The following is a 26,770-nucleotide window of genomic DNA, read 5'->3' on the forward strand; positions in this document are numbered from 1 at the left end:
AATTGAGAAAGTCACATACACATGTAAATGTACCTACTCAAAACCAAGTCTGTGAAAATCTTAGAATACATATTTTCTTATACTCACTTGAAAGAGAGACCAATGAAGGCTTGACCTAATGGATCTTGTGTCAAACGCTGCTATAGACATTTGCATCAAGGTCTTCATCAATTTGGCAGTGGAGATCATTATTTAGTAATGCATTGAAGACAAAAACTGTCACTATCAAGTCAATATCAACATACTACAGAGAGAAATGAAAATAAACAGAAAGGTGAAGAATGCTCAATATTACTGTAGCTGAACAAGGACATACAATAAAGTTTGTTTCACATCTACAGCTGTTGGGACGAATATACTTTATTGTCCAACAAACTTTTCATCATTACACAGCAATTCATTAAATGGAAATAAATGAAAGACATTGGACGTGTAAATATTTGCAAGTGACTTCTCTGTCAATACCCGTTTAAATGTTTCACGTTTTAATCATCATGCCGTGACATTGGCTTTTCCAGTTCTAAAACAAACTTCTATCTATCAATACAGCATCTTTCTGAGCATTAACCTTGCAAATGACTAGACTACATTCATCATAAATCAACCACTTCACAGACGCAATACCACTCACTGATTTTCTCTTGTGCATACAATTGCACTGTCCTGGCTTGATATAGTCCGGAACAAGTGCATAACAGTAATCTCTTCTTTTGCATAATAGATAATCTACACATCAATTCCAAAGTACAGAAAGTTCTGTAGGTAAGTGAAGGTAGTCACTTTTCAGGCAGATGACTGAAATAAATACAGGAACAGAAACTAGACTTGCAAAGTGATAGGCACAAAGTGGGAAATAATTGGTCACATCAAATGTTTCAGCACAGTTATTAAGTACAAATCACAGCATGGCAGTCAGCACCTAGGCATGATACAATGACCAGGGTAAATGATATAGGGTTCAAATACCATAATGTTTGTAGTGCCACACCTTAGAGGCTGCTCAATGTGAACCAATGATTTCAGAACAGTATGAACAGAAAGAAGAAAATAGAATTCACTCTGACAGATAACAAACTTTTCCACTCAAATACAAAGACACTTCTCTGGATTTCATTTTGATTGCCTCTTCTAGGTTTAGCCACCAAACTCACTCAAGATGACCAGGAACACTGTGCAGTTACCATGGCAACATTTTCCAGTTCTACAACTTGAGTCCCTTGCTGGTGAGGAATGCCTCCTGGCTAGGTTCACGACCCAAAAAGTTCCTCAGCATGTCCATGGCATCCTGGTGTAAATCAAATTACATATGGACACAAAATATGTTTGAATGCAATTTACTCCATATTCACTTTATGATCTATGGTGTAAGAGAGATTTCACTGTTTGAGAACAGAATTATATTTTCATGTAAGGTTTATAATAAGCAATATCGTATTTTGACAACACACAATCTTTAATACACCATACAGTGTATATGATGTTGAATTCTTCCTCCTTTTTTTCTCAGAGAAATGAAGTTTTTTGTTTTAATCCTTTTGTATCATTGCTTGGAAACTGTATTTCAAATTCATTTCACATCTCTTGAAATATAACAGACACAAAAAGTGCAAACACATACAAACGAGGGCAAAAGTAAACAAACCAACAAACAAAACACTATAACTCAATAAATACAGCAAATGTCCACTTTCCATTTGTTTCATTGCATACTTGTTATAATATATATATCATCACATAAAGGAAGGTACACTTTGTATGAAGTTTTCCTCGGCCTTGCAGCCATTTCTTCCCCTTGCCCCACCCCATTTAGTTCAGATACAGTATAGCCCTACTACATCCAAAACAATAAACAACAAACAACAAAATGTACACAAGACTTGAATACTTTTGCTAACAACAAGGCAATTCAACTCTAAATTTGCAGTTTCATTTACTCGTGGCTGGTTCACCATTAACACAGATGATTCAAGGTCTGGGGATATACACCTCCTACTCTGAGACTCATTCATAACAAAGCAGCAGACAATGTTTTAATGACTGGACGTTCTTATAGACCCAAACTTCTCCTGTGACTATAAGGAGGAAATGCCAACTTACGATGGAGCCACCAGGTTCCAGGATGAACTTGCGGTACTCCTTGCCGACCTTTTGACTCAGGATGCCCTCCTTCTTGAAACGGGAACAGAACATGTCCATGCTGTACACTTCACTCCACTGAAAGACGGAACACACAGAGACACCTCTGTAATTACAGCATCAAATTCTACTGAACATGTAATATGCTGAACTCACAGCAGTTTCATTTTACTGACATGCCTGTCAAACCTCCGTGAACCTCTATATTCCTGTAACGCACAGAAGATGGACTGCTTTTCCTTCAACAGGCATTTCCCATTTACCCCAGCCCGAGAATACTTGGGACTAGTCTTCTGGATGCAAACTTACATAAGATTTGCTGGTCTATAAATGAAAGTCACATTTTTCGAGGAAGAAGCTTCGTTCCACCTTGTATTTCAAACTTTTGATCATCTGCTAATTGTGATCATTTACATTTTCTCGCATTATTCTAACACTTGAAAGGCATGCTACAATATGAACATGTAATGTATATGAAATGTATATTTCATTGATTATGGCCATGTGTAATGAAGAAGCTTCATCAATACAGCTAGCAAATGGAAGACATTCATTGTTATAAATTTACTGCAAGCATCACAACATGTCGGGCTACAGAAAGACAGAGCCAGGGAGTGGAATCTTTTCCCTCACCAGATATCCATAGTACTGAGCGTCGTATCCGTCAGCCAGATGGGCAAAGGCAGCACACATGTTGGTTCCTGGTGAGGCCGGGATACCCAGGATGGAATTGGAGAGTTTGGAATAGACGGTTTGTGTGTCAGCCTGTTGGGGAAAAAATTGAGATGGCAAAGTTTGTCATGTTATCTCAACATATGGAACCACGAATACTCTAGTGGAAACTATTGCATGATTAATTTTCATAATTTGGTTAATTTTAGTAAATTTCCCTTGTTTTCTACTGGAAAACACTAGGTTTTTTGTGCATCTCAAAGTATCTCTTTTCACCAATTAAAATAATAATAATAATAATAATAATAATTGCATTCATATGGCGCTTCATACTGACGTTTCTCAGCGCACTTTGCTACTCATACAAATAGACTAGAAAACACAATAACATTAACAAAATCAGCGTTAACAGTAACAAAAGAAGAAGAAAGAAAAGAAAAGAAAAGAAAAATACATGTGATACAATGGTACAATAATTGATAACTGTGTGCGCCTCCAGAAAAAAAAAATATTACAACAGATTACAATTACAAAATAATTACAATTACAAAAAAACAACAAAACCAACTTACAAGTTATTGTCTTTGCACCAGTTTAGTGGAAAGTGAAATTTGCAAAATATTTTGTATTTACAGTATCAGAGACCAGCTTGGGCCAAAGTGAGCTTCATCCTTTCAGCTGGCCTAACTGATAATAGTCATGGTCTTCCATGCATTTTCTTGAAATGTCTTTGAAAGTGAGCCATCTTTGGATGTTTATAAATGAAATACATTCACAATCAAAATCCAGCGTTACAGCAACACTACCATGAATGCGCACACTTACAATGTACCTACATAATGAAGCAAACACCATTTAGCTCTTGATTTCTTTTTCCAGTAGTACTCTGACCCATTCACACTCACAACAATGTACAAATTCTGTGTATTTTTTTCTTTTTCAAAAAGTTACAAATATGCTTATTACAGTGATTAACTCATCGCTGATAACAGAAAACATAACCATCCATTCCCAGACTTCTGGCTATCAACTAATGCAAACTTGTATATACCACCAAGTTCAGTTCATTATCATACTTCTATCCATGCATCACTTACTGTCACACTGTTTTGAATTCAACTGTCTCACAGATAGAAAGGCAAAAATATCATGATTATAAGGTACCTTGTTTAATCTTTCCCTTCACAAGGTCAGCAATAGGAGGAACCACATGCTGGTGATGAATCTATTCATCTAAAACTCCATTTATAATCAACTTGATAAGACATTTGACCAAAAGAAATAGAAAAAAATATACATACGTATTATATGCACAACAGACATGCATATAACCAACACACGGATAAAAATCAAATTAGCAACCAAGTTGTCTATATCGATTTTCCCATCCATGCTGCAGGTTCCTATCTTGCTATTTCCCTCATGTAGAAATGTGTGATTGTATGTAGGGAGATGAAAACCAAACATGCATTACCTTATCTTGGGTATGGATGGTCTGATCAAAGGTGCCCAGCAGAATTTGTCGCAGGTTGAAGACTCCAGCGTTAGCGTTGCGTGCCTGGACGAGTTTCTCCACCATGTTGTCGGGGAGGGGCGAGCCATCCTTGTAGTGGGCTGACAACAGGCCAAGCGGCTCGGCGTGCCAGCACCAGTTCTCCAGCATCTGAGAGGGAGCCTCCACAAAGTCTCGCTCCACACGGGTGCCACTGTGGATTGACAATAGAAGTCAACAATACAATAGTGTCAATGCATGTTGAATTATTCAAATACTGATGTAAAATTTTCATTTGAAGTGACTTTTCATTACTCATGAAATGAATAAAAATGGCAAATAAAAGATAGCAGAAACTTGTACGACTTCACATTATTATTCAAATTCATGAAATACGTCAATGTAGGGCAATTTGTCAATCAGTTGCAATTCCCATTATTAATTGTAAATATTGCAACAACCAAATGAATTCCACTGAATTAACAATACTACTGATACTATTTTTAAACTTGTGATAATTAAATCTTCAGAATCATCTTCCCATTTTCTTAAACATGATTACTTATTTTACTTAATATTGTATGTAAAGAAAAAAAAATGAAATGAATTCTGCTGTGTGGTATAAAGAATGTCATGTGCAGATTTACGATAGCAGGTGGCATTAACATAAGACATGAAAATAAAATGAAATAATTTCTTGACAATATGCACTACGATTGTTCTTCAGAAATCACTTTTGAACTTGATATTTGCTGCATTGAATTCTCCATATCATAATTGTAGTAATTCCACAAAGACAAACCAAAATCTATGAGCAGTCAAACTAATGGAAAACAAATGGGAGCAAAAAAAAAAAAGCAGTTGCAAGTCGCTCTCCACCATCACACAGAGAACTCTCATCATAACAAACTCCTTGGGACTAGCAGAAAAAAACTTTGTTCTTTGAAATTTTGTTATATAGGATCTGAAAAACAAATGATAAAACTACTTCGTCACTATGACATTTTGTTACATCAGTGTTCTTTACAGTGAGAGTCCAATGTACTGTATGTCCCCCCAAAAAAAAATTACAATGGGACAACTTCACCAAACTGAATGGGAATTTCTGCAAAAAATAGGTAAGACATTAAATTCTTAGACCCTAAAATAGCATTAATCATACTGGAAATCATCAATGCGAAAAAAGGATTGTAATTTTTTTGGGGACATACTGTATTTCTACATACTTTATACAAGGAAAAGTAGAAATTACGCGGTGCGTAATATATGTCCCCGCCGGAAGTAGCATTTAGTAGCAAAATGTACAATATAGGTAAAAAGATCAAGGTCAAAGGTCAAAGAAGTCAAAGGTCAACATTCTTTGTAGAAGTTTTGAAGCCCTCACCTAGTGCCATCACTTAAAGCAAACAGAATCGAAATCGGGTTAGAAATGGCGAAGGAGTAGCATTTTGTAGCCAATGTACAATATAGGTCAAAAATCAAGGTCAAAGGTCAAAGAAGTCAAAGGTCAAAATTCTGTGTAGAAGTTCTGAAGCCCTCACCTAGTGCCATCACATAAAGCAAATGGAATCGAAATAGGGTTAGAAATGGCGAAGGAGTAGCATTTGGTAGCAAAATGTACAATACAGGTCAAAAATCAAGGTCAGAGGTCAAAGAAGTCAAAGGTCAAAATTCTGTGGAGAAGTTTTGAAGCCCTCACCTAGTGCCATCACTTAAAGCAAACGTAATTGAAATCGGGTTACAAATGGCGAAGGAGTAGCATTTTGTAGCAAAATGTACAATATAGGTCAAAAATCAAGGTCAAAGGTCAAAGTAGTCAAAGGTCAAAATTCTGTGTAGAAGTTTTGAAGCCCTCACCTAGTGCCATCACATAAAGCAAACGGAATCGAAATCGGGTTACAAATGGCGAAAAAGTAGCATTTCGTAGGCAATGTACAATATAGGTCAAAAATCAAGGTCAAAGGTCAAAGAAGTCAAAGGTCAAAATTCTGTGTACAAATTTTGAAGCCCTCACCTAGTGCCATCACTTTAAGCAAACGGAATTGAAATCGGGTTACAAATGGCGAAGGAGTAGCATTTTGTAGCAAAATGTACAATATAGGTCAAAAATCAAGGTCAAAGGTCAAAGAAGTCAAAGGTCAAAATTCTGTGTAGAAGTTTTGAAGCCCTCACCTAGTGCCATCACATAAAGCAAACGGAATCGAAATCGGGTTTCAAATGGCGAAAAAGAAGCATTTTGTAGGCAATGTACAATATAGGTAAAAAATCAAGGTCAAAGGTCAAAGAAGTCAAAGGTCAAAACTCTGTGTAGAAGTTTTGAAGCCCTCACCTAGTGCCATCATATAAAGCAAACCGAATCAAAATCGGGTTAGAAATGGCGAAGGAGTAGAATTTTCAAGCAAAATGTACAATATAGGTCAAAGGTCAAAGGTCACAACTGAAATTCTGTATAGAAGTTTCAAAGCTCCCATGTAGTGCTATCATATAAAGCAAACAGAATCAAAATCGGGTTAGAAATGGTGAAGGAGTAGCATTTTGAACATTTTGATCACACACGGACGCACGGACGGACAGACGGACACACGGACACACACACACGTACGGAGCCCATTTCATAGTCCCCTGCTCGAACTCGTTCGGCGGGGACAATAAACATGCAAAGAGGTATCAAAGAGTAAATGATGACAAAAAATAAATTAAACCATCTTCCCTTTTTGTCCCCTCTGTAATGAAGAAAGAACCCCTGAACTAACCTGAAGTAACACAAGTCGGTCTGCCCCAATATGTCATGCATCACGTGACCAAACTCATGAAAGAAAGTTTCGACCTGCACACATAACAATAACAGAGACGGGAAGGAGATATTTATAAGTTGCGTGCTTAAAATAGGACTGGGCCGTGGCCCCATAAGTACCTGAACATTCGGAATTCTGCTTGTGCACAGATTTGATGCATGACGTGTCCAAACTCATGGAAGAAGGTCTCTACCTACAGCACGAAGGAAGGTGGGCAAGGGATCACATAATTACTAATTTCACTGGGTCAGCAAAGTTTGTATCAGTGTTTGGATGATTTACAATAATGAAAGTTTGACATGCTATAAGAACCATCATAATGATACTCTCACCAATACTTTGGTAGATGTTAAAAAAAAAAAAAAAACACTTAAAAATTAATATCTTTTCATACAGGGTTTCAAACTGCAGATCTAAAACCATGCTGATGCACAGTGAAAACACTTTGAAAGTTAGAAGGCAGAAAATTATTTGGTAACAAAACTAGGACATTGATCATACTGTAAAACATGATATATTTGTGGCATGAAATTTTCACAAATTGGACCCAACGGCCTTTTTTGTGGCATGAAATTTTCGAGAATTGCCATTGGCGTTCAATGCATATAGCATAGACAAGAACTTTCATGTGCATTTTAACTTCGCCAATCTGGGTGCTCGTGAAATTCGCGAAATTAAAATGCACGCAAACATTCCTTGTTTTACAGCATTATGCATGCTACATCAAATTAATGATAAACACATTTTTCATTTCAGACCATATTTCGTATTCCAGACAAAGAAAAAGCATTTTAAAGTATTAAATACACATAGTCTCGTTTTCAGCTCTAGATGTATATAAACAAAGAGTACAATTTACCAATGAAGCTTTAACAACAAATGCCACAGTTTCCTTTACCCATGAATCTTCAGCTAAGTTGTTATCTAGTATAAAAATGAAGAAATGAATAAGACCTTAATATAGTACTCTGCAAATCTTCCATTGGCTCTGGCTGGAAATCTTAAAATTAATCAATTATTCAAATTGATTACTTCTCCTCCTCCTCCTCCTTCTCCTTCTCTCCCTCCTTCTCCTCCTCCTCCTCCTCCTTCTCCTCTTCTTTTTCTTCCTCCTCCTCATCCTCCTCCTCCATCTTCTTCTCCTCCTCCTCCTCCTCCTCTTCCTCCTTTTTCCTCCCCCTCCTCCTTCTCCAGCTCCTTTTTCCTCCCCTCCTCCTTCTCCAGCTCCTCTTTTCCCTCCTTCTCCTTCTCCTCTTACTCCTCTTCCTACTCATCCTTCTCATCCTTCTCATCTTCTCCCTTCTGCTTTCCTCCCTCTCCTTTTCCTCCTCTTTCTTCTTTTTAATTTGGTAATAGAAATCCAACAGGAATTCACTTAAGAGGATGAATGAATTGTAAAAAAAAAAAAGACAGAATCTTGCCTCGTCATGTGTAGAGAGGGACGGAGATTCTGGAGTGGGCTTGGTAAAGTTCGCAACCATGGCAGCAATGGCTGGCTGGCGAGTTCCATCAGGGGCAATGCAGCCAGGCTGGGTGAGACAGACAAAGTAATAGTCATATCAGTACTTGACAAAGATTTTGGCAGCCTCTCCATAAACAGTTTGGAGGGTTTCTCTCAAGCAGTTTGAAGAGAAAACACTTTTTGGAGGGAACAACCTAAACTGCACAATTCATTCAGGGAACACATTTTATGCTTATTTGCCTGTTGTTAAAGGCTTGTCTGTTAGACATTAATCAATTAGGGCAGATAACATAACAGAAACATGAGAGAATCTGTTAAATGATTTATCCAGATTCAATACATCAGAACTGGTGTGTTCCAGAATTGATATACATAAAACAAGCACATAGTGTACCTTAGATATGATGTATTTACTCTTGAAACGTATAATACATTCTTAAGAGGTTGCAATGTACATTCTGTATATTCAAACATTCATAGCACTCTTCATCAAATAATCATTTACTCAACCATAAGCCTACCAACCATTTCCATGGTTCTTCATTTCAATATTATCTAGCAAAACAGTGCAAAGATTTCACACCAAATGCCCAAATTCAGTACAATTATGTCACTCAGTAAATACAACAAATCCTATACAACTGAAACCTTCTTTTTTTTTTTTTTTTTTTTTTTTTGGGGGGGGGGGGGGGAGGTTATGTGATTTTATGGGACAAGCTCCAAGTCATAGCACCCTTGTATATCAGCTGAATGGTTCTCATGTCAAATTATCTCTTGTTCATGTCTTTTCCCCACACTCTTTTCAAAGTTAACAGCAACTTAAGACTGAAAAGTTGACTTGAGGAAGAAGACATACCTGCAGCCCAAAGCAGGCAGCATGGCTGAATTTCCCTTCTCTTGGGAACAGGTCCAAGTAGAAGAAGCCCAGGAACTGGTTGGTTTCTGTGTCTGTCACACTGAACTGTAACAACCCAAGACAGAAATATGAATCACTCATCAAAGAAAGGACTATGTGCAGTGCACGGTGCTTATATTTATGAGGTAGTTGTCACACATTTGAAAGTTGGTACTGGAAGATCAATGTACAAGTGTATGATAAGATGGTGAGATGTGAAGGTAGTTAGCAGTGTTAACAGTGGGGTAAATTTGCATCTGCTACCCAGAATGGTGCACATTGTAGTAGTTCTGCAACAACATAATCTATGTACAGTTCTGAGTACTAGGACAACATGCTGTGCTGGTTTTGTTCTGTTTTGTTTTGTTTTGTCTGCAGGAATGCACACTGACTGAAAAAAATAATGTATGGAAGTATCAACAAATGTGTAGTTAAATCAGTAATAAAATACCCACTGTCCATTTTGTGCTATTGGATCAAACCTCCATGCATTGTAAGACAGCAAGAGTACACTTACAGTAGTGCCATACATACACACAGCTCTGCAGCTTCTTAGGCAGAAAAGGCAATAATGCATGTCAGATAAAAATGAACCCTTCCTCTTACCATCTGAACATCATCATTCCACACTGGAGCCTGGTCCTTTGGAACCTCTTCAAACTTCAGTCCAAGAAGATTCTGGATTCAGAAAGACAACATGTTAAAACAGAAGCAGATCTATGGAGATATATTTAAACAAAAAATTGTAATAAATCATACGTCACTGAGTATGACAGCAGTCATATGTAGACAAATAGGCCTGTGAGAGGAATCCCTTGGAGAGTCATTTGTCACTCTACATAGCACATAATACTCCGTACGCAATTTTTGTACAGTCATGAAATTGGACAAAGTAGAAAATAGCTGTATATACTGTATACATATGCTAAAGAGCAGAATCACTCTGAGATATCACTCTTTTGATTTTAACTGAGTAGAATCAAGTAATGGCAGAAAATAAACAACAATTAATATTTTGTATAGTACTTCCACTTTAATCCATTTAGCTATTTATGTGCCATGGTGTACACCCCCTGTGTGCCACATTATTCTGAGACAGCAACATCGTCATGCTTTGGGAAAACATTCTGTTTTTCAAATCTATGTAACTTTTACATAGTTTTGTTAAGCTGAACATGTAGTGAGCAATGTTGTACAGAAATTGCCAAGCCTCGCTGTGATGTAAACTGCATGACAAATCTTAATGTTTTCTATTCAAATGACTAATGGCTACATTATTGTAAAGGCATGACTTTTGCACACAAAACAGTGACAAAAACTTAGAATTTAAACATAGAATCCAGTAGGGAACACCACTTGCTAGTCATTCACCCCATAAAATGTAAGCTTAGTGCGAGGGGAACGGAATCGCAAGAAACGCTTTCATTGTACTATAGCATTTGGCAATTTATCGATCAGTTTGGGCGGGCTTGTGCGTTTGAGCAGAATATGCGAAGTTGGCATGCCGTCGACTGAGTCAGGCTTGCGAACGTGGCACACAAAGAGTGAACCCTTTCTGTGCTGGGGAATTTGGACAGTGTGCACAAGGCTATGGGGCTTTCTGGTTACTGGTCACTATCAATTTGATGTCCTATTCCTGACCAAATGACCTATTCCTGACCAACTGACCTGATAGATGTCCCACAAAGAGTCAATGGTCACTACTCATTTGATGTCCTATTCCTGACCAACTGACCTGATAGATGTCCCACAAAGAGTCAATGGTCACTACTAATTTGATGTCCTATTCCTGACCAACTGACCTGATAGATGACCCACAAAGGGTCAATGGTCACTACTAATTTGATGTCCTATTCCTGACCAAGTGACCTGACAGATGTCCCACAAAGGATCAATGGTCACTGCTAATTTGACGTCCTATTCCTGACCAACTGATCTGATAGATGTCCCACAAAGGGTCAATGGTCACTACTAATTTGATGTCCTATTCCTGACAAACTGACCTGACAGATGTCCCACAGAGGGTCAATGGTCACCACTACTAGTAATTTGATGTCCTATTCCTGACAAACTGACCTGATAGATGTCCCACAAAGGGTCAATGGTCACTAACTTGATGTCCTATTCCTGACCAACTGACCTGATAGATGTCCCACAAAGGGTCAATGGTCACTACTAATTTGATGTCCTATTCCTGACCAACTGACCTGACAGATGTCCCACAAAGGATCAATGGTCACTACTAATTTGATGTCCTATTCCTGACTAACTGACCTGATAGATGTCCCAAAAAGGGTCAGTGGTCACTACTAATTTGATGTCCTATTCCTGACAAACTGACCCGACAGATGTCCAACAAAGGATCAATGGTCACTACTAATTTGATGTCCTATTCCTGACCAACTGACCTGATAGATGTCCCACAAAGGGTCAATGGTCACTACTAATTTGATGTCCTATTCCTGATAAACTGACCTGATAGATGTCCCACAAAGGGTCAATGGTCACGACTAATTTGATGTCCTATTCCTGACCAACTGACCTGATAGATGTCCCACAAAGGGTCAATGGTCACTACTAATTTGATGTCCAATTCCAGGCCAACTGACCTGACAGATGTCCCTAAAAGGGATACTGGTCACTACTAATTTAATGTCCTATTTCTGACCAACTGACCTGATAGATGTCCAGTGAACCCTGGATGACCTTCTCCAGTGGGAAGTACTCCTTGAGCTTGTTGTGGTCAACGGAGTAACGTTTCTCCTCGGCCATGTTCATGAAGTAGCGCATGTCCCACAGGTTGATCTTGCTGTCATACGGATAGCCATACTTCTTACACTGTGTGGGGTCACATGGAAGAGATTAATACCAATCAATTAAAGAATCATTAAAAGGATCAAAGGTCATGAGCAAAATGAAATGTCCACTGACATTCATTCCATGATATCAGCTACATCACTCTTTCTGCTGCACTGCAGCTTCTGTCGTGGCAACAAAGAAATCTACAGCTGTAATTTCAGAGTGATGAAGGGTAATGATGCAGCAATTCACAGAATATACAAAACACAGATGTAATTTTGCTGAAATATCTTTCCTCACACCCTACCATCTCTCTTCTCAAACATTTGAACTCTACATAGAGGAGTTAGTTCAATTTCTGAGTAAGCATCCTCCCTACAAGCTGTCCTCATCAAGCACAAAAATTAAAGTCTACATGACAAGTATACCTAGTTCATCAAATATAAAAAGGGGCATTTGTTTTGACTTCTCTTGTAATCATATTGACCAGTTTTCCTCAGGGGAACATACAACTGCTTTTAATCTTCAGGTGCAGGAATTTAGGCTCATTTTGGGGGTTTGGTTGTCATGACAACTCACATCCTCCTCCTTGTACTTGAGGAAGCCTTGCAGCTCATCCTGCTGCAAGGCCCTCAGCTTCTCAGCCAGACCGCTGAGGAAACTCGACACAGTCGTGGGCGTCTTCGCCATGCGTAGTTCTAGGATGTACTCAGCATGGGTGGAGTAACCAAGCAGCTTGGCCAGCTGGGTGGGAGAATATAAAGAGAGAAACAGAGTGAAAGACAATGAGACATACTGACATATTGATGAAATCCTGTGATATCTCTGAGACACAACTCATTTCTTACAGCATAAAGAAGAACTCCATGCTGAGTCTGCCCCATTCTCCCCACATGCAATCTCAGTCACAGCGGATGTTTCTTCCCTGTATACAAATATCCCCCATGCTGAAGGCTTAGAAACACTTCAAAATGCCCTCTCGCATCAAGAGAAGCCTTAACCACCAACACACCAACTGGAATGCTTTCAGGAACTTGTCTTAACACTGAACAACTTCCAACTCCAGGGAACCAACTACCTGCAAATCCAAGGTACAGTACAGCCATGGGTACTCCAGAACCCCTTCCTACACCAATCTGTTCATAGCTGAGAAGAAACAGGAAATCCTTGAAATGATTAACATGCCCATGCTCAAAAAATCATGATGGTGATACATAGATGATATTCCGTTCATCTGGGTTGGTTCTCCGCGTAGCCTCTCAAAATTCCAGAGCAGCACCAACCAAAAACACCAAGCAATAAAATACACATTTGAATCTGATACAAGCTTCAATTTCCTGGGTGTCACCCTCTACATTGAAAAGGACACTCAACACACAGAACTCCACATTAAACCCACTAATACACATGCTTATCTACTCCCCTCATCCTGTCATCCGAAACATGTATTCAACAGTATCCCCTACAGCCAAGCCACACACATCTGCCGCATTTGCGCAGATCCAGATGAGACCTCCCATCATCTTGAACACCTGAAAATGCACCTCAAGGAGAGAAACTTCAAATCAACAATGGTCCATCAACAAATTGCTTGAGCATCACAAATCCCTCGGAAAGATCTTCTCTCCTATAAGAAACGCAACACATCATATGTGACCGTGCACCTCAAAACGAACATAAAGTCGCACACACTGATTATGCGCGAGGACTGAAAATAAGTGAAATGGGTCAACCTAGCCGAACTTGACTTTTTCATATTTTCTGAAAGAGCGGGTCTTCTTTTACATTATGCTAAAATTTGGTATCATAACACGGGCAGGAGAGTGTGTTTTTTAGCAGTTTATCTCGAACATTTTTGGTAGAATAGTGTGATTAGGTGGGTCTTTAGAATCCCTTTTTCATTTCTGAAAAACCTTGTCCACACTCTTCACTTTCAACTCTAATAACTTTTGAAAGGATAGTGCTACTGCTTTGAAAGTTGGTATTAATTATGGACTGAATGTGTTAATGAGGCATATTTAATTTCAGTTTAATCTGATAATCCCTTCATTGTTGTTACTCTGGTGGTTTACTTCCTGTTTTTTTGTCCCATTCATCGCACAGCCAGCACGGTTTGGTAAAGATTAAGCGCTTGAATAGACACTGTACTTCAGAGCCTCTTTTCTCAATTCACACTTTTCCTGAGTTTGTGCTTTCTTTCCAATATTTAGATAGGTTAGGAGAGTCCGTTTGATTTGAGTTATACATCATTTTAAAGCTTAAAGTCTGTTCTTTCAGAATATGGTCTTAACTAAAAATTCATGTCCGGCGACTTTTTGTTTGTTTTGAGGTGCAGGGTCACATATGACATTTATGGCCATGGCCAAAGTCTCTTCTATCAACCACAAACATCTTAGCCTAATCAGCGATTGTGAAACACTACGGAAGCATCTTCCTCAGGCCACCCATCACATCAAAAACTACACGAGTCAACTCTACACTTTTCCCAATGCCTACACCAAGGTTATCAGTTTGCTTGGTTATATGCCATACAAGTAATTCAATTTTGTTGTCTTGTATATTTTCAATTATTTTATTGTAATTAGCATTTCGCTGCTGATGAGAATTTATGCCATACTGCAGTTTTACTGCTTTCGTTAAACACCACCATGCATGTCTATGTCATATTGCTATTCTGGTGGAGTGCATGTTAATCTATGCCATGTTGCTGTTTTTGCTATCTTTTATTTTCGCTTTATTTTTTTAAAATTATTTTTGCTTTTTGTTGCAGATTGGGTGCCTTCCATTATTTCAATTTCCAAAACCCAGACGAAGACCTGCCAAAAGGTCAAAAGGTTGGTACCAACATAAAAGGCATTAAAGTGAACGAATGCTACGTCCGCTGGCTCCTCCTTCCTGTCACCATCATAACACAAAAATCTGACAGATCTTTATGTAGATAGATTTTTAAGTGGCTGAATAATTGTAGTTTGTAGCAGATTAAATGGGAATGAGCCCCACCACAAAACAATCCCACCCCCAACATTCCCAGTCACAATCCTCACACTGACAACACACATGTGCAAACCCATCTGCTTTAGAGGATGTACATCGTAAGTTCCACTTTTATTTGTATTCGTTTACAAATTTGTTTATTTTTTTTTTAATTCTGGTCCCTGTTTAAAATATATATCAGTATTTTTCATGATAACATGACTATTCTTTTTCTAGTATCATATTATTATTATCCGAATTTATATAATGAAGGCTATGTGCCCATATGTATTCATATGAATAAGTTTAATCTTATACCATGGTCAACCGTGGTTGATTGTACAACATATATACATTTCATTACTGTCGTTGTGTATTGTTATAGTAGATCTGACGACGGAAGAACATATTTGTTGAAGATGCATCTACAGACTGCAACAGAATCATTCTGCATTGATACTTGAAAATTCATGCTTATGTTATGAGCAATTCTAAAAATGGAAAGTGAATATTATATAAAATTCTTCAAGAAATTGGCATGACAAAAGACATCTAATGAGTTTCATGCAGCCTAATGACAGAAAATACTTTCATATGTTACTGTACTATTGTTTTTAACATATATTCTAGCCTGATAAACAGTGAATATGTAATGCCATGTAATGTCAGGTAATGCCTTTGTAAATAACAAATATATTAGAGAGTCCCTTCAGCTCATATTTCAGAGTGAAGTCCACAACATAACAGTACACATCATGATACATTTGCATCCACATTGCACATTGTGATGCAAAATGACATCAATTAGAACAGAGGGCAAAGAGCCACAAATGTACCAAAGGGTACAATTACTGGCAGAGTGATGATCACTGATGGGGAAGGATAAATATATTATGAAAAAGAAAGGGAAATTTACATTGCATGGTTTTACACAAAAGCCAAGCAAGTGGTAAGGAAAGACATAGCAAACAGGAATATCTCATGTACATGTAGCCTCACCTTTGCCCTGATCTCAACTAACTCCTCCAGGATTTTTGTGTTTTCCACTTTACACCTGCAGTGACAAATTGTGAGAAATGATATTTTAAATTCAAATTTATTCTTATTTACTTCATTTGAAGAGATGCATTTTAACAAAAGTTTTTGTGATCGGCACAAGTTGAGGCAAAAGTGGGTTTAATAACAATAACAGGTGCACGGACAAAAACATTTCTAAACATTGACAACTCACAAAACATGGTGACCTTTGGCCTCTTAGCATGCTGTCACATGATTTATGCTTTTCATACACTGTGCATGACTTCAGATCAGAAAAGTTTTCAAAAGAAGAAGAAAAAAATATAAAAGAACATTGTGTATAAGTAAAAAGATTGACAATGAGAAGACAATGAGAGCAAGTATATCTTTTTGTACCATGGTGAGCCAACAAACTGACATACTGATTTCAATAACCAGAATATAAAATGAAACTTGAAATTAATTGTTCCCCAATCGAAGAGAAAAACTGCACAGCACTTCTGAAAGACATTAAGTGATCAAACACTAAATCTTAAGTGATGTAAAATCATGACTGGAAATCTGGAAGATATTACTACTATATCACCAACTTATTTGCTGTAAAGTCATTCTCCACTAAAGAAAAAACAAAACGGGTAAATTAACCTGACACATTCATCCTCCATTTTTACTTTAAATGACAAAAACTGACGGAATAAAAAGGACAATATTCTCAAGCTTACCCTACGGTAAAAAATCAATTATGATTATAAATAAGACATTTGCCACTGACCTAGAGTTGAAGGCTACTTCCATCGTGCGACGAGTCTCTGGATTATGAGCCTTCCTCATGACAGGAAAGTAGTCTGGGTACTTCAAGGTCACCTTGCATTTCCCTTCTGAGGTCTGTGGAAACAATGAGGTGAATTCAAGTGTGCAATGACAAAAAGGGTTATGGGTCAACTTATGCTACCACAGAATAGGAAGGCAAATCTCTCATGCACACATTTTCATTCCTGATTTGAGAAAATAACATATAGATTAGATATGCGTTTTCTGGTATGTCTGTTGTCAGTCTCTAAATACATAGCTGCATGCCGTATATGAGTTAACAATGTGAGGTAATTGCATACCGTTGAGCGACATAAGTGTGTGATCACTACACATTACACTGTAGTGTAAAACCTCCCAGGATTACATTACCACAACATCTACAAATGAGTACTCTTGTTCTGCTTCCACAGGGTATTTTCTAGTCTTGCCATATATATGTTTATGCACTTGTTTGTTGCTTTATTTTGCCCTTGAGGCACATGATCAGAGCTAAACAGAAATAGAAACATGATTTGTCTCTTTATTCATGTTTGTCATGTGATTCCCGAGACTAATCATTCATAAAAGACAAAAATATCTCACCTTTTCAAGACGCTTGATGAAATCCTCAGGAAGACCACCTAATTTGCATTACAAAAGAAAAGTAGAAGAGTACATGAGATAAATGGTAAGACATGAATTTCTGGAAAGTATACATACATGCAAGACAGCAAATGCCCCTAAATGGCAGCATACACTGTACATCCATCACAATATCACAGAAGTCTACCCCAATTATGCAGAGAATGGAGGACATTTAGAAGCATACATTGTAGATATGTGCCCAAGAAAAAGACCTCCCGCCCCCCCCCCCCCAAAAAAAAAATCAAATCAAAATAACCTTGATACCAAAACAATCACTGTAGCAGTCAATCACCTTACTCTGTCAAAGAGAACAACAACAACAACATCATACTTATAATGATAATAATAATAATGATAATAATAATAATAATAATAATAATAATAATAATAATAATAATAATAATAATAATAATAATACAAGAAGCTGCAAATCCCTGCTCAAATATGGCAACTGAAATAAGTGAGAGAAGGAGTTCACTGTTGTCTTCCATCATTCTATTGCTGATGACGTAGACGACAACTTCTGTCCCCTGCATCCCACTCCTCTCACAGCCTGGCAATTTCCTAGAATGGCCATCTCTGAGAAGAAAACAATGGAAACATCATGGCAGCTGAAACAACCACAAAAAATATTTTCCTGGCTCCATGGACGTTTGTGTGCCAGTGCTCCTCTACTTACCAAGCTCGGCTTCGCTGAACTCTAAGATGGTGTTCTCATCGTTGACGTTCTTGTTGAAGTCGATGCTGATGTCGCTGGCTCGCTTCTTCAGGGCCTTCACCTTATCCTGGACATCCTTGGGCAGATGGAGACCTGATGGGGGACAAAAAGAAAACATTGACAGTAAATGTGGAGGAATGAGAGTGAGCTACAGAAATTCACATCAAACTGAGATGAAAATAATTGTTTGTTCCACATGCCCTATTCTGTGAATCCTCAGTAAGAAAAAAAGAAGAAGAGAATGAGGCCTTTCATGTTTTCATTATTTTTCTTACCCCAAGGATGGGGTGACCAAAGTCCCCTTATCGTTCCTGCTGTACCCCCAGGATGGAGTGATCAATGTAGCCTTACCGTTCCTGCTATACCCTCCGGATAGGGTGATCAATGTCCCGTTATCATTCCTCCTATACCCCCAGGATAAAGTGATCAATGTCCCCTTACCCTTCCTGCTTTACCCCCAGAATTTAGTGATTAATGTCCCCTACAATGTATACTGTTCCTTCTATACCCCTAGGAGAGGGTGATCAATGTTCCCTTACCATTCCTGCGACCGTACTTGATCCTCTTCTCCAGGTACCTCTTGGCCTCAGGCTTCAGTGAACTGGCATCAGCCTTCTCCTGGAAGGCTACCAGATTGTCAAAGACATCCTGCCTCATGCTGTATGAGCGTGGAAGGGGAAAAAGTACAAAATGTATTGTCACTGGCAACTAAATGCACACTTGACTCTATCATGGAGCAGTTATAAAGTCTTAGGGGCTCGTTAGACATGTGACCAACCACAATCCCGAAACCATTGCTGAAACTAGCTACAATGTACCTTGTATCTGTACACACTTGATTCCATTGAGGAGTATTCAACAAGTTTTATAACATATATTTTTTCTCCTCCTCCTCCTTCTTCTTCTTATTTTACATTCAATATACCCAGATAAAATCCTGATGAAATTGTGAACGTTGATTTTTTCGATTTAGGTATAGTATCATTCTCCAATACCTAGGATTTTTTTAATTCATTGCTCTATTTCTTACCAAAAGCTGACAACAAAAATATATGAAAGCATGCCATCAGGCAAACACGGTTCTGAGAAAATCAGCTTTGAAGTGAAAATTCAATTATTTGTGGAGATTGGACATTCTTAACCCTAACTGCACTGGGGGGGGGGGGGGGGGGGCCTTGGAGGCCCCCCCTCGACATTTCGCACGATTAATCTGCAACACGCAATGCTCTCGCCGCGATGCTCCATGACTTTTTTCTCTTGAGTTTCCCACACATTTTTGACACCAAATTTGTGACGCCTGGGGGTACGGTTCTGAAGTTACATGACTTTTTGTACATATGCACGTGAGGCCAAAAATGGCTAAAAAATGTGATTTTGTGTACAAAGTGAATGCAAATTGAGTTTTTTCACATGGTTCATATAAATATGCTTATTTTTACTCTCAATGGCTAAAATTAGTTTGTTTTAGGAGTATTAAGCTTCAAAAAGTGTCTGTGACAAATTTTGCTACAAAAAACAACAAAAACAAAAGGTCTAAAAAACAAAGAAATACATAAGAAATTCATGAAACAATAAAATAAATAAGAAATTAATTTTGATACCGAATTTTTTTTCAAGTACATTTGCTAAGAATGCCACAAAGAATAATTATACCAAAAATGAGCACTTTTGGAGCTTTATTTACTGATTTAGATGAAAGATTCTGATTTCTCGCATAAATTATCATAATTAATCAAAATAAAATGAAAGAAGACTATTTTGGAAAATTTATAAACACGATCTTGTAGATTACATCGCACATTACCGTTGTGCAAAGTTCCGCGGCGATCGCGCGATCCACGGCCGAGATCTCAAGGGGGGGCCCTTGAGGCCCCCCCCCAGTCTTTCGAGCTACCAAAATAGCCCAGTCTTTTTAGGGTTAAGAAAAACAGTTTAAAAAAGAGACCACAGTACAGTGTAATGCAATTTCAATCAAATATATCAAACCAATGTGAAAACATTCTTACACTTTATCCTTCATACCAATGCTTTCAGCATTTGTGTCATCCTACACTGGCATAGAATTTGCTCAATACAGCACATTTCACAGTAAACACAGTACTGTATACGCCATATATTTCGCGAGTCTTAATTTTCGCGAAGAGTGACTTCCCGATGATTTTGCGAGTGGTTAAATTCGCCATCATGGAGTCGTGTCTAAACAGAAGTGTACACACATACATCACATTCACATCAGGATCAGTGTCAATATTTTTCGCGTGTCTTTAATTTCGCGAATAGCACCTGACTCGCGAAAATAAAAACCTCGTGAAATATTCGGCGTATACAGTAATCAACATAATTACATACTGGCAGTATCAAGGTATTCATAAAAGGATATAAAACTTTATACGCCAAACATATTGGCAGTACAGATCACCTGAGAGAAAAAGGCTTCTTACCTCATTTCCACATCAAAGTCAGAGAGCTTCTTGTCTGCCTCAGTGCTGGCCTCCCTGACCTCCTTACTGGGGGAGACATGCTGGGGGAAGTCCAGCATATTACGCTTAACCCCATACTCACAGTCATTATCAGCCAGAGCCTGTGGGGAGGGATGAGATGGGGGTAAGGACCCAGAGAGAGGAGGTGTGGTGTGTGTGTGTGTGTGGGGGGGGGGGGGGGGGCGTGATCAATGCAATAGTCAGATACAACTTGTATTGCACATCATTTCTTTTTCTAGCAAGAGATTTCTGACAAATAATGAGCCCAGATAGTTACATTTTGTCTACAGCTGTACTTTGCCCAAGGCATACATTTATAAGTTTTGCCATTTCTTGGAACAATTTTTTCACACTGCCGTAAATGGATGAGAATGCATTCCAGCTCAGCTCCATAATGTGCAATGTACGTTTGAATATACAACGCTGAACACTGGCACTGGTCTGATGGTCGGTGACCAGTAAATATCATTGTCAGACTAGTAACTTTTTCAGGACTGTACAGTCAGTAAAAAATGAAAAACTGAGTACATTCTGGTCCGACAGACAGGTTGGACCAGGAGGGGAAAAAATGGGGTTATTGTGCAGCCCTGTGTATTTAGTACAAATGTATGCACAATTTGTACCACTATTGTTGTCTATGTATCAAAACTGTTCACACCATACTAAAAAGCAGAACTTTACAGGTTTTAGTTGACTCTAATCTATCCCACTTGACTCATTTGATTGGGAGTGAAGAAATATTTTGTAAAATTACAGTGAACATTTATGCTCAATTTCATCTGACATAAACAGACTATCTGGCAAAATATGAGATCTACATAATTACATGTGACCACAATTGTGTGGAGATACTTATTCATGTTACCTATTCTTGCTTTATTCTAAAGAGACCATACTAGCATTGTCACTTTTTTTCAGAGTTAATAAACTTGATAATTATTTTGGAGGGGAATGGACTTTCAATTAATATTTTGTGATTGATTTTGTGGCAGCTGACAATCACTTTTCCCTCATGGAATCCAATCTCAGTCAGTGTTTCCCTCATCAATCTCGACACAAAATGTACCCAATTTATCAAAGTTCTAGGTGGGTAATAAAGAGTTTTTTCCAGCAATGGAAATAACAAGGAGATAGGGCTGCACAGGATGTTTTCACTCAAAAAAAGCATTCATACTGAGCTGGTATTCTACAAGCCTCTGAGAGGGAAACCTCTTGAGCATGGCAGCTCTATGCTACAATGGGGGGTGGGGGGGGGGGGGGGCTGGTGGTTGCTATTCATCTATACTCAGAAAATACATTGTCAAATTTAAGAGGTCGAAAAAGGGTGCTTGTCCAAAGAGTACCATGTAAACATGGCTTATGTCCACTGAAGCACAGCAGAATGCATGCAAACCTGGTGAGTGGCCTACATGCACACTTCATTGGTATAATGGGAGTAGGGAGCGGGTCTGCCCGCAGCTGTGTCACCATGGCAACGTATTGTTTGTTTGCTGCTGGCCACGGGCATTCATTCATATGCGCGTGTGTGGCTTTAATGAAGTCAGGGTTGCCAAACCCTGATGGTTAGGAATGGCCATGATTACAATTTTATTGATTTCATAAAATCTATACAGTAAAATGCAGAGTCACTCTTAATGGCAGTACATCCTTCCAATAACTCTATTCTATACATTTACTATATAGTAAATGTGTAGAATAGATAAATGTGGCCAGTGGTGTCATGTGTAGTTAAGTCCACTGTCATGTACACTATAGACGGTGTAGAATGCATTTCTCAGCAATATAATATTGCTGAGAAATGCATTCTACACCGTCTATAGTGTAACTGACAGTGGACTTAACTACACATTACACCACTGGCCACATTTATCATACATTTATAAGCACTTCTGCTTTTTGGCAATGAGCACTGAATACTGTACGAGCTGAAATTTTCTCAATGGTTTTATTTTCGCGAATTTTGCGAATCGCCTTTGAACCGCGAAAATAACAACGCGCGAATAATAAGTTCCGTTAGACCCTCGCAACCGCGAAATTAACAACTGTATGCAAAATTGTCCTCCAAGTAGCAATCCACGAAAAGATCTGTACGCGAAAATTTCAGCTCATACAGTACCCTGTATAGCTTCTAAATATTGGAATATGATATATTTTATTTTCCTTCACTTATTTTATGGACATCAATAAAATCTGACAACAAATTCATAACAAGGATAAGAAAATTATTGTTTGCCAACTGTTATTATTGAAGTTATTCTATATACATTGTAGTAAACTTAACCTGGCATCAAAATACTTCAACAAATTGGAGAGACCTACATGAACACAAAAATATCCACAGACCAACAATATGCATTAAAAATTGTGTTCACAATTACACTTGTAATCTATTATCACACATTTAGAGCACTTCATATATAGCAACTTATTTTTGAGAGTTCTGATGTGACTGTAACATCACTTTTAAACCCGTTTTCTAAGGGAATCTGGTGGTCTGTGTATTGAGTCTATATGGATTTCATAATTCAGCATGGAACGGGTTAAAAATATCTTTTCTTATGCCCCCTAAGATTACTGCATCCAGTTTTCTTCACAAGCACTTTTGTTTTCTTCTTCTTCTTCTTCTTCTTCCTCTTCTTCTTTTTTTTTTTTTTGGGGGGGGGCCCTCCATGCCATCATCTCAGTTTAATGTTTTTGTAAAATTAACCTCTAACATGGTTTTTGGTTTCAATCAATTCTCTTCTTTCATAAACAAAGAAATAGATTATCTACTAAGTTTGGTCAACCCACAATTTCTGTCTCTTGACCTTGGTGTAGGTGCTGCAGGATTTGTTTTACTTTTCATCTGTTCCTTTGCAACATTCTGAAAAACCTGGACTTTGAACATTAACCATCAAAACATTTTGAGCAATTACAAGCACAGTCAATTGGAAGAAAGTGAGTTTGGTACCTTGGTGCGCTGAAAGCATGTTCTTTATATGGACATATCAGTGTAATGTATACTTTGCAACTACAAATTGTAAAAGAACCATCGACTAAACAACTTGCCATTACATGAATCATGATATTTCTTTTTTTTCCGGCAGTTAAAAATGTGCACTGATCTTTGAAAGAATTCTCCTTCAACCCTTCATTTGGTATGGTTTTCTCTATTTCTAAGGCTAAGAAAAGACAGAGATCTATACCGATCGTATATGGCCAACACAGGATTTAGGATAAGCACTCATGCATTCTGATGCTAGCATTTGCCTGGATTTGCTCAGACTTCTGCAAACTGCATCATGGTGTTACAACTTGCCTACTGCAGTACTGGTGCAGAAATAGAATGGCGCTATGCACAGTTATAAAGGTCACAACAAAATTTGTTGACACAGAGGATAAATTCATCTGCTGTTTTTTGGGCAAGACTTCCTTGAATCTGTCCCCACATCAGTGCATGAGCTAACATTAAAGGAAATCAAAGCCAAAATTTAGATTTAGTGTCAAGTGTCAGTAATTATAAGTAGAGTGACAGTTCAGGGAAATTGGACAATCAATCCAAAAGTTACGAATTCCAAATGTTTTGCTACTGTCCTTGCTGGATTTAAGGAGACTACTACACTTCATGTCATCATTATGGACAACACTAGAAAGAAAATACTATCAATTAGTATCATGAACTGTAGCAGTCTTCCTATCCAGCAATGACAGCACCAAAATTTTAGAAATTCATAACTTTTGAATCTATTGTTTGATTTTCTTCACACATTCACTGATGTGTTAAAATATCGCTGCTTTCACTCAGTCTACTTTTTCAAATTTCAATTGGGCTTTGATTTCCTTTAACAAAGGGTAGGGAAATGCAAAGTGGCATCAGCGAGGGTATGACAAAATTAGTGGGGAAGGGATATAAAGGAAGTCCTTCTGCTTCTGACACTTTATATATTTATCATTGTTGTTTTTTGTGAATTTTTGTGAACCTCGGGCTCTGCACAAAATTCAACATTAATAATGGTAAAAACTGCATTAAAAAAAGGAATAAATTACAACTTGACTGACAGCAAGTCAGTGACATTCTCATGATTGGAATCACCGGGCAAAACTCAATCTCACTCTGCTTTACTCCTCCTCCTAAAATGGCTAAAATACACACACAAACAAGAGAAAACAAAGTTGGAGATTCACTTCAAGGCAATCCTGGGTTTCGGTCAGGTGCCCACTTCAAAGTTTAATAGATTTACTCGAAATTAACACAGAATCTTACCTGATGGAAAATAAACTAACATTGTCACTGATAACTGGGTCGACACTGAAACTTTATTAAGCTTATATCTTCCAGTGCCAATAATGGGATGAAATCGAAGACGAAGTTCCTCATCTATGATTCTTATGATGCCTGATGGAGTTATGACCGTGTTGTGGTCCATAATCTTTCATTTATGGGATTAAATCACAAAATTTTAACATCAATTGATATAGTCTAGCACTAGTAGCAGGGAAGGCATTAGGGGCTTACATGTACTTTTGATTATTTTTCTTTCTTTCTAAATAAGCTGCTGGTTGTGCACTACATAAACAAGCAAGATCAAGCGTTGCCTGACTTTGTCCTTACCAAACGCAGTCCAATGGCAATGCAACCAGCGCAGCTCGGGCAACTCCGCTCCGGGGCCTTCCCTTTCTGGCGTTACCAACGCTATGGCCTATGCTGCCTTTACACAGCCATGTCGTCGCTGCACGTGTACAGCAAGTTACGCCAGCCTTTCTCATCCTACGCCACATGCGAAGCCGCGGCAAGAATTTGCACTGACACATACACATGATATGGCACAGTAACGGAGTCGGCAGTGACACTCAAATTCACAAGATATTCACCTTAATTATGTTGTTAAAAGTCAGTTGGTCTTTAGGAACACTTCCAACAGCATCGTAGACAGCTAAAGAGCTCTTTTTAAGCTCTTCGGCCTGAGTCTTGATGTCCTCAGGGGTGAGGTCCCAGCGGAGACGGTTTGCTGACAAGTGCTTCGCCATGTTTCTAGAAAATAAAACTACAATGTACATACACTGTATGTAGCCTTTTTAATAGACACTTGTTTGTTACGCATTACGACAGGGAGGTGATGAGAGAAGACTCCATCCGAGTCCCTGGTTACGAGTTATTGCGCGCATATCCCATTCAAAATGAAACACACAACATTAATATCATATAGGGCCTATAGACAGTTGAAAAAAAATGATAAACCAGCAACAACAACAACAAAAAAAGGATAATAATGACAAAAGAGAAACGTTTCAGGAGCACTACATGACTTTATATCTGGACCTTTTACACTGCCACCCCAACTTCCTCGAATAGGACCGAAGACTATTCAAAGTTGCTCATTTATTCTATGCAGGGTCAATTTCTCAGCTACAGTTTCACACCTAGCTCTCTCTCTCTCGTAGATACCGGTGTCTTCCTCTATATCTCTGTGTTATTACACTCGTGTGCGGAGTATTCGCCCTCATTATCAACAAAGATCATTTCTTGACATTAGCTAGACCTACATGTATACATTTGTATTCTTTATTTGTTTTATTATTCACTACTATTATCGTTATTAGGCCTATCTCAGGTAGCAGCAATAGATATAATATTATCATCTCTCAGTCTATAGTACAATAATTCTTCCGTCACCATCGCCGTATCATCACAAAAGGTGAAACTCGCATAATAATAGCGTCATTTTGGAGGTTTAATGGGTAAAAAAGGCCAATACAATGGTAAATACGCAGGCCTAGCTAGATGAGCTAAAATTGAAATAACATAACTTTTAAAGGGGAAATCCAATCCAAATATAAGTTAGTCTGATAAGAAAGAGTAAAATCTTACGAGATCAGGGGTATAAATTTGACTGAAATCGGATGAGAAAATAAGG

At 38.2% G+C, this 26,770-nt stretch overlaps 1 protein-coding gene across 1 annotated transcript; it reads right to left on the reverse strand.

Moving 5' to 3' along the window:
- Positions 1–470: 470 nt before the first annotated feature.
- Positions 471–25,883, reverse strand: LOC139734854 (thimet oligopeptidase-like). Its single transcript, XM_071645639.1, has 17 exons — positions 25,728–25,883; positions 20,838–20,977; positions 18,936–19,054; positions 18,358–18,489; positions 17,637–17,674; positions 17,014–17,126; positions 16,224–16,278; positions 12,831–12,995; positions 12,129–12,290; positions 10,059–10,130; positions 9,414–9,518; positions 8,517–8,624; positions 7,215–7,288; positions 4,283–4,514; positions 2,770–2,901; positions 2,098–2,214; positions 471–1,285 (listed from the first exon to the last, which is right to left on the reverse strand). The coding sequence occupies exons 1-17, from the start codon at positions 25,881–25,883 to the stop codon at positions 1,202–1,204; spliced, it is 2,004 nt and encodes a 667-aa protein (XP_071501740.1). The 3' UTR covers positions 471–1,201.
- Positions 25,884–26,770: the final 887 nt, after the last annotated feature.

This window comes from Diadema antillarum, unplaced genomic scaffold, assembly GCF_040938485.1.
Source record: "Diadema antillarum isolate AM-2024a unplaced genomic scaffold, OU_Dant_1.0 seq00000550_RagTag, whole genome shotgun sequence".
NCBI classification, from domain to species: Eukaryota; Metazoa; Echinodermata; class Echinoidea; order Diadematoida; family Diadematidae; genus Diadema; species Diadema antillarum.

Excerpts from the sequence above, each read along its gene's own strand:
- LOC139734854 (XM_071645639.1), bottom strand. The coding sequence starts at position 25,883 with ATGGCGAAGCACTTGTCAGCAAACCGTCTCCGCTGGGACCTCACCCCT. Across the intron at positions 10,131-12,128 it reads GTTCACTGGACATCTATCAG|AATCTTCTTGGACTGAAGTT; the intron begins GTCAGTTGGTCA and ends TTCTGAATCCAG. Across the intron at positions 8,625-9,413 it reads CTGCCTGCTTTGGGCTGCAG|CCTGGCTGCATTGCCCCTGA; the intron begins GTATGTCTTCTT and ends TGTCTCACCCAG.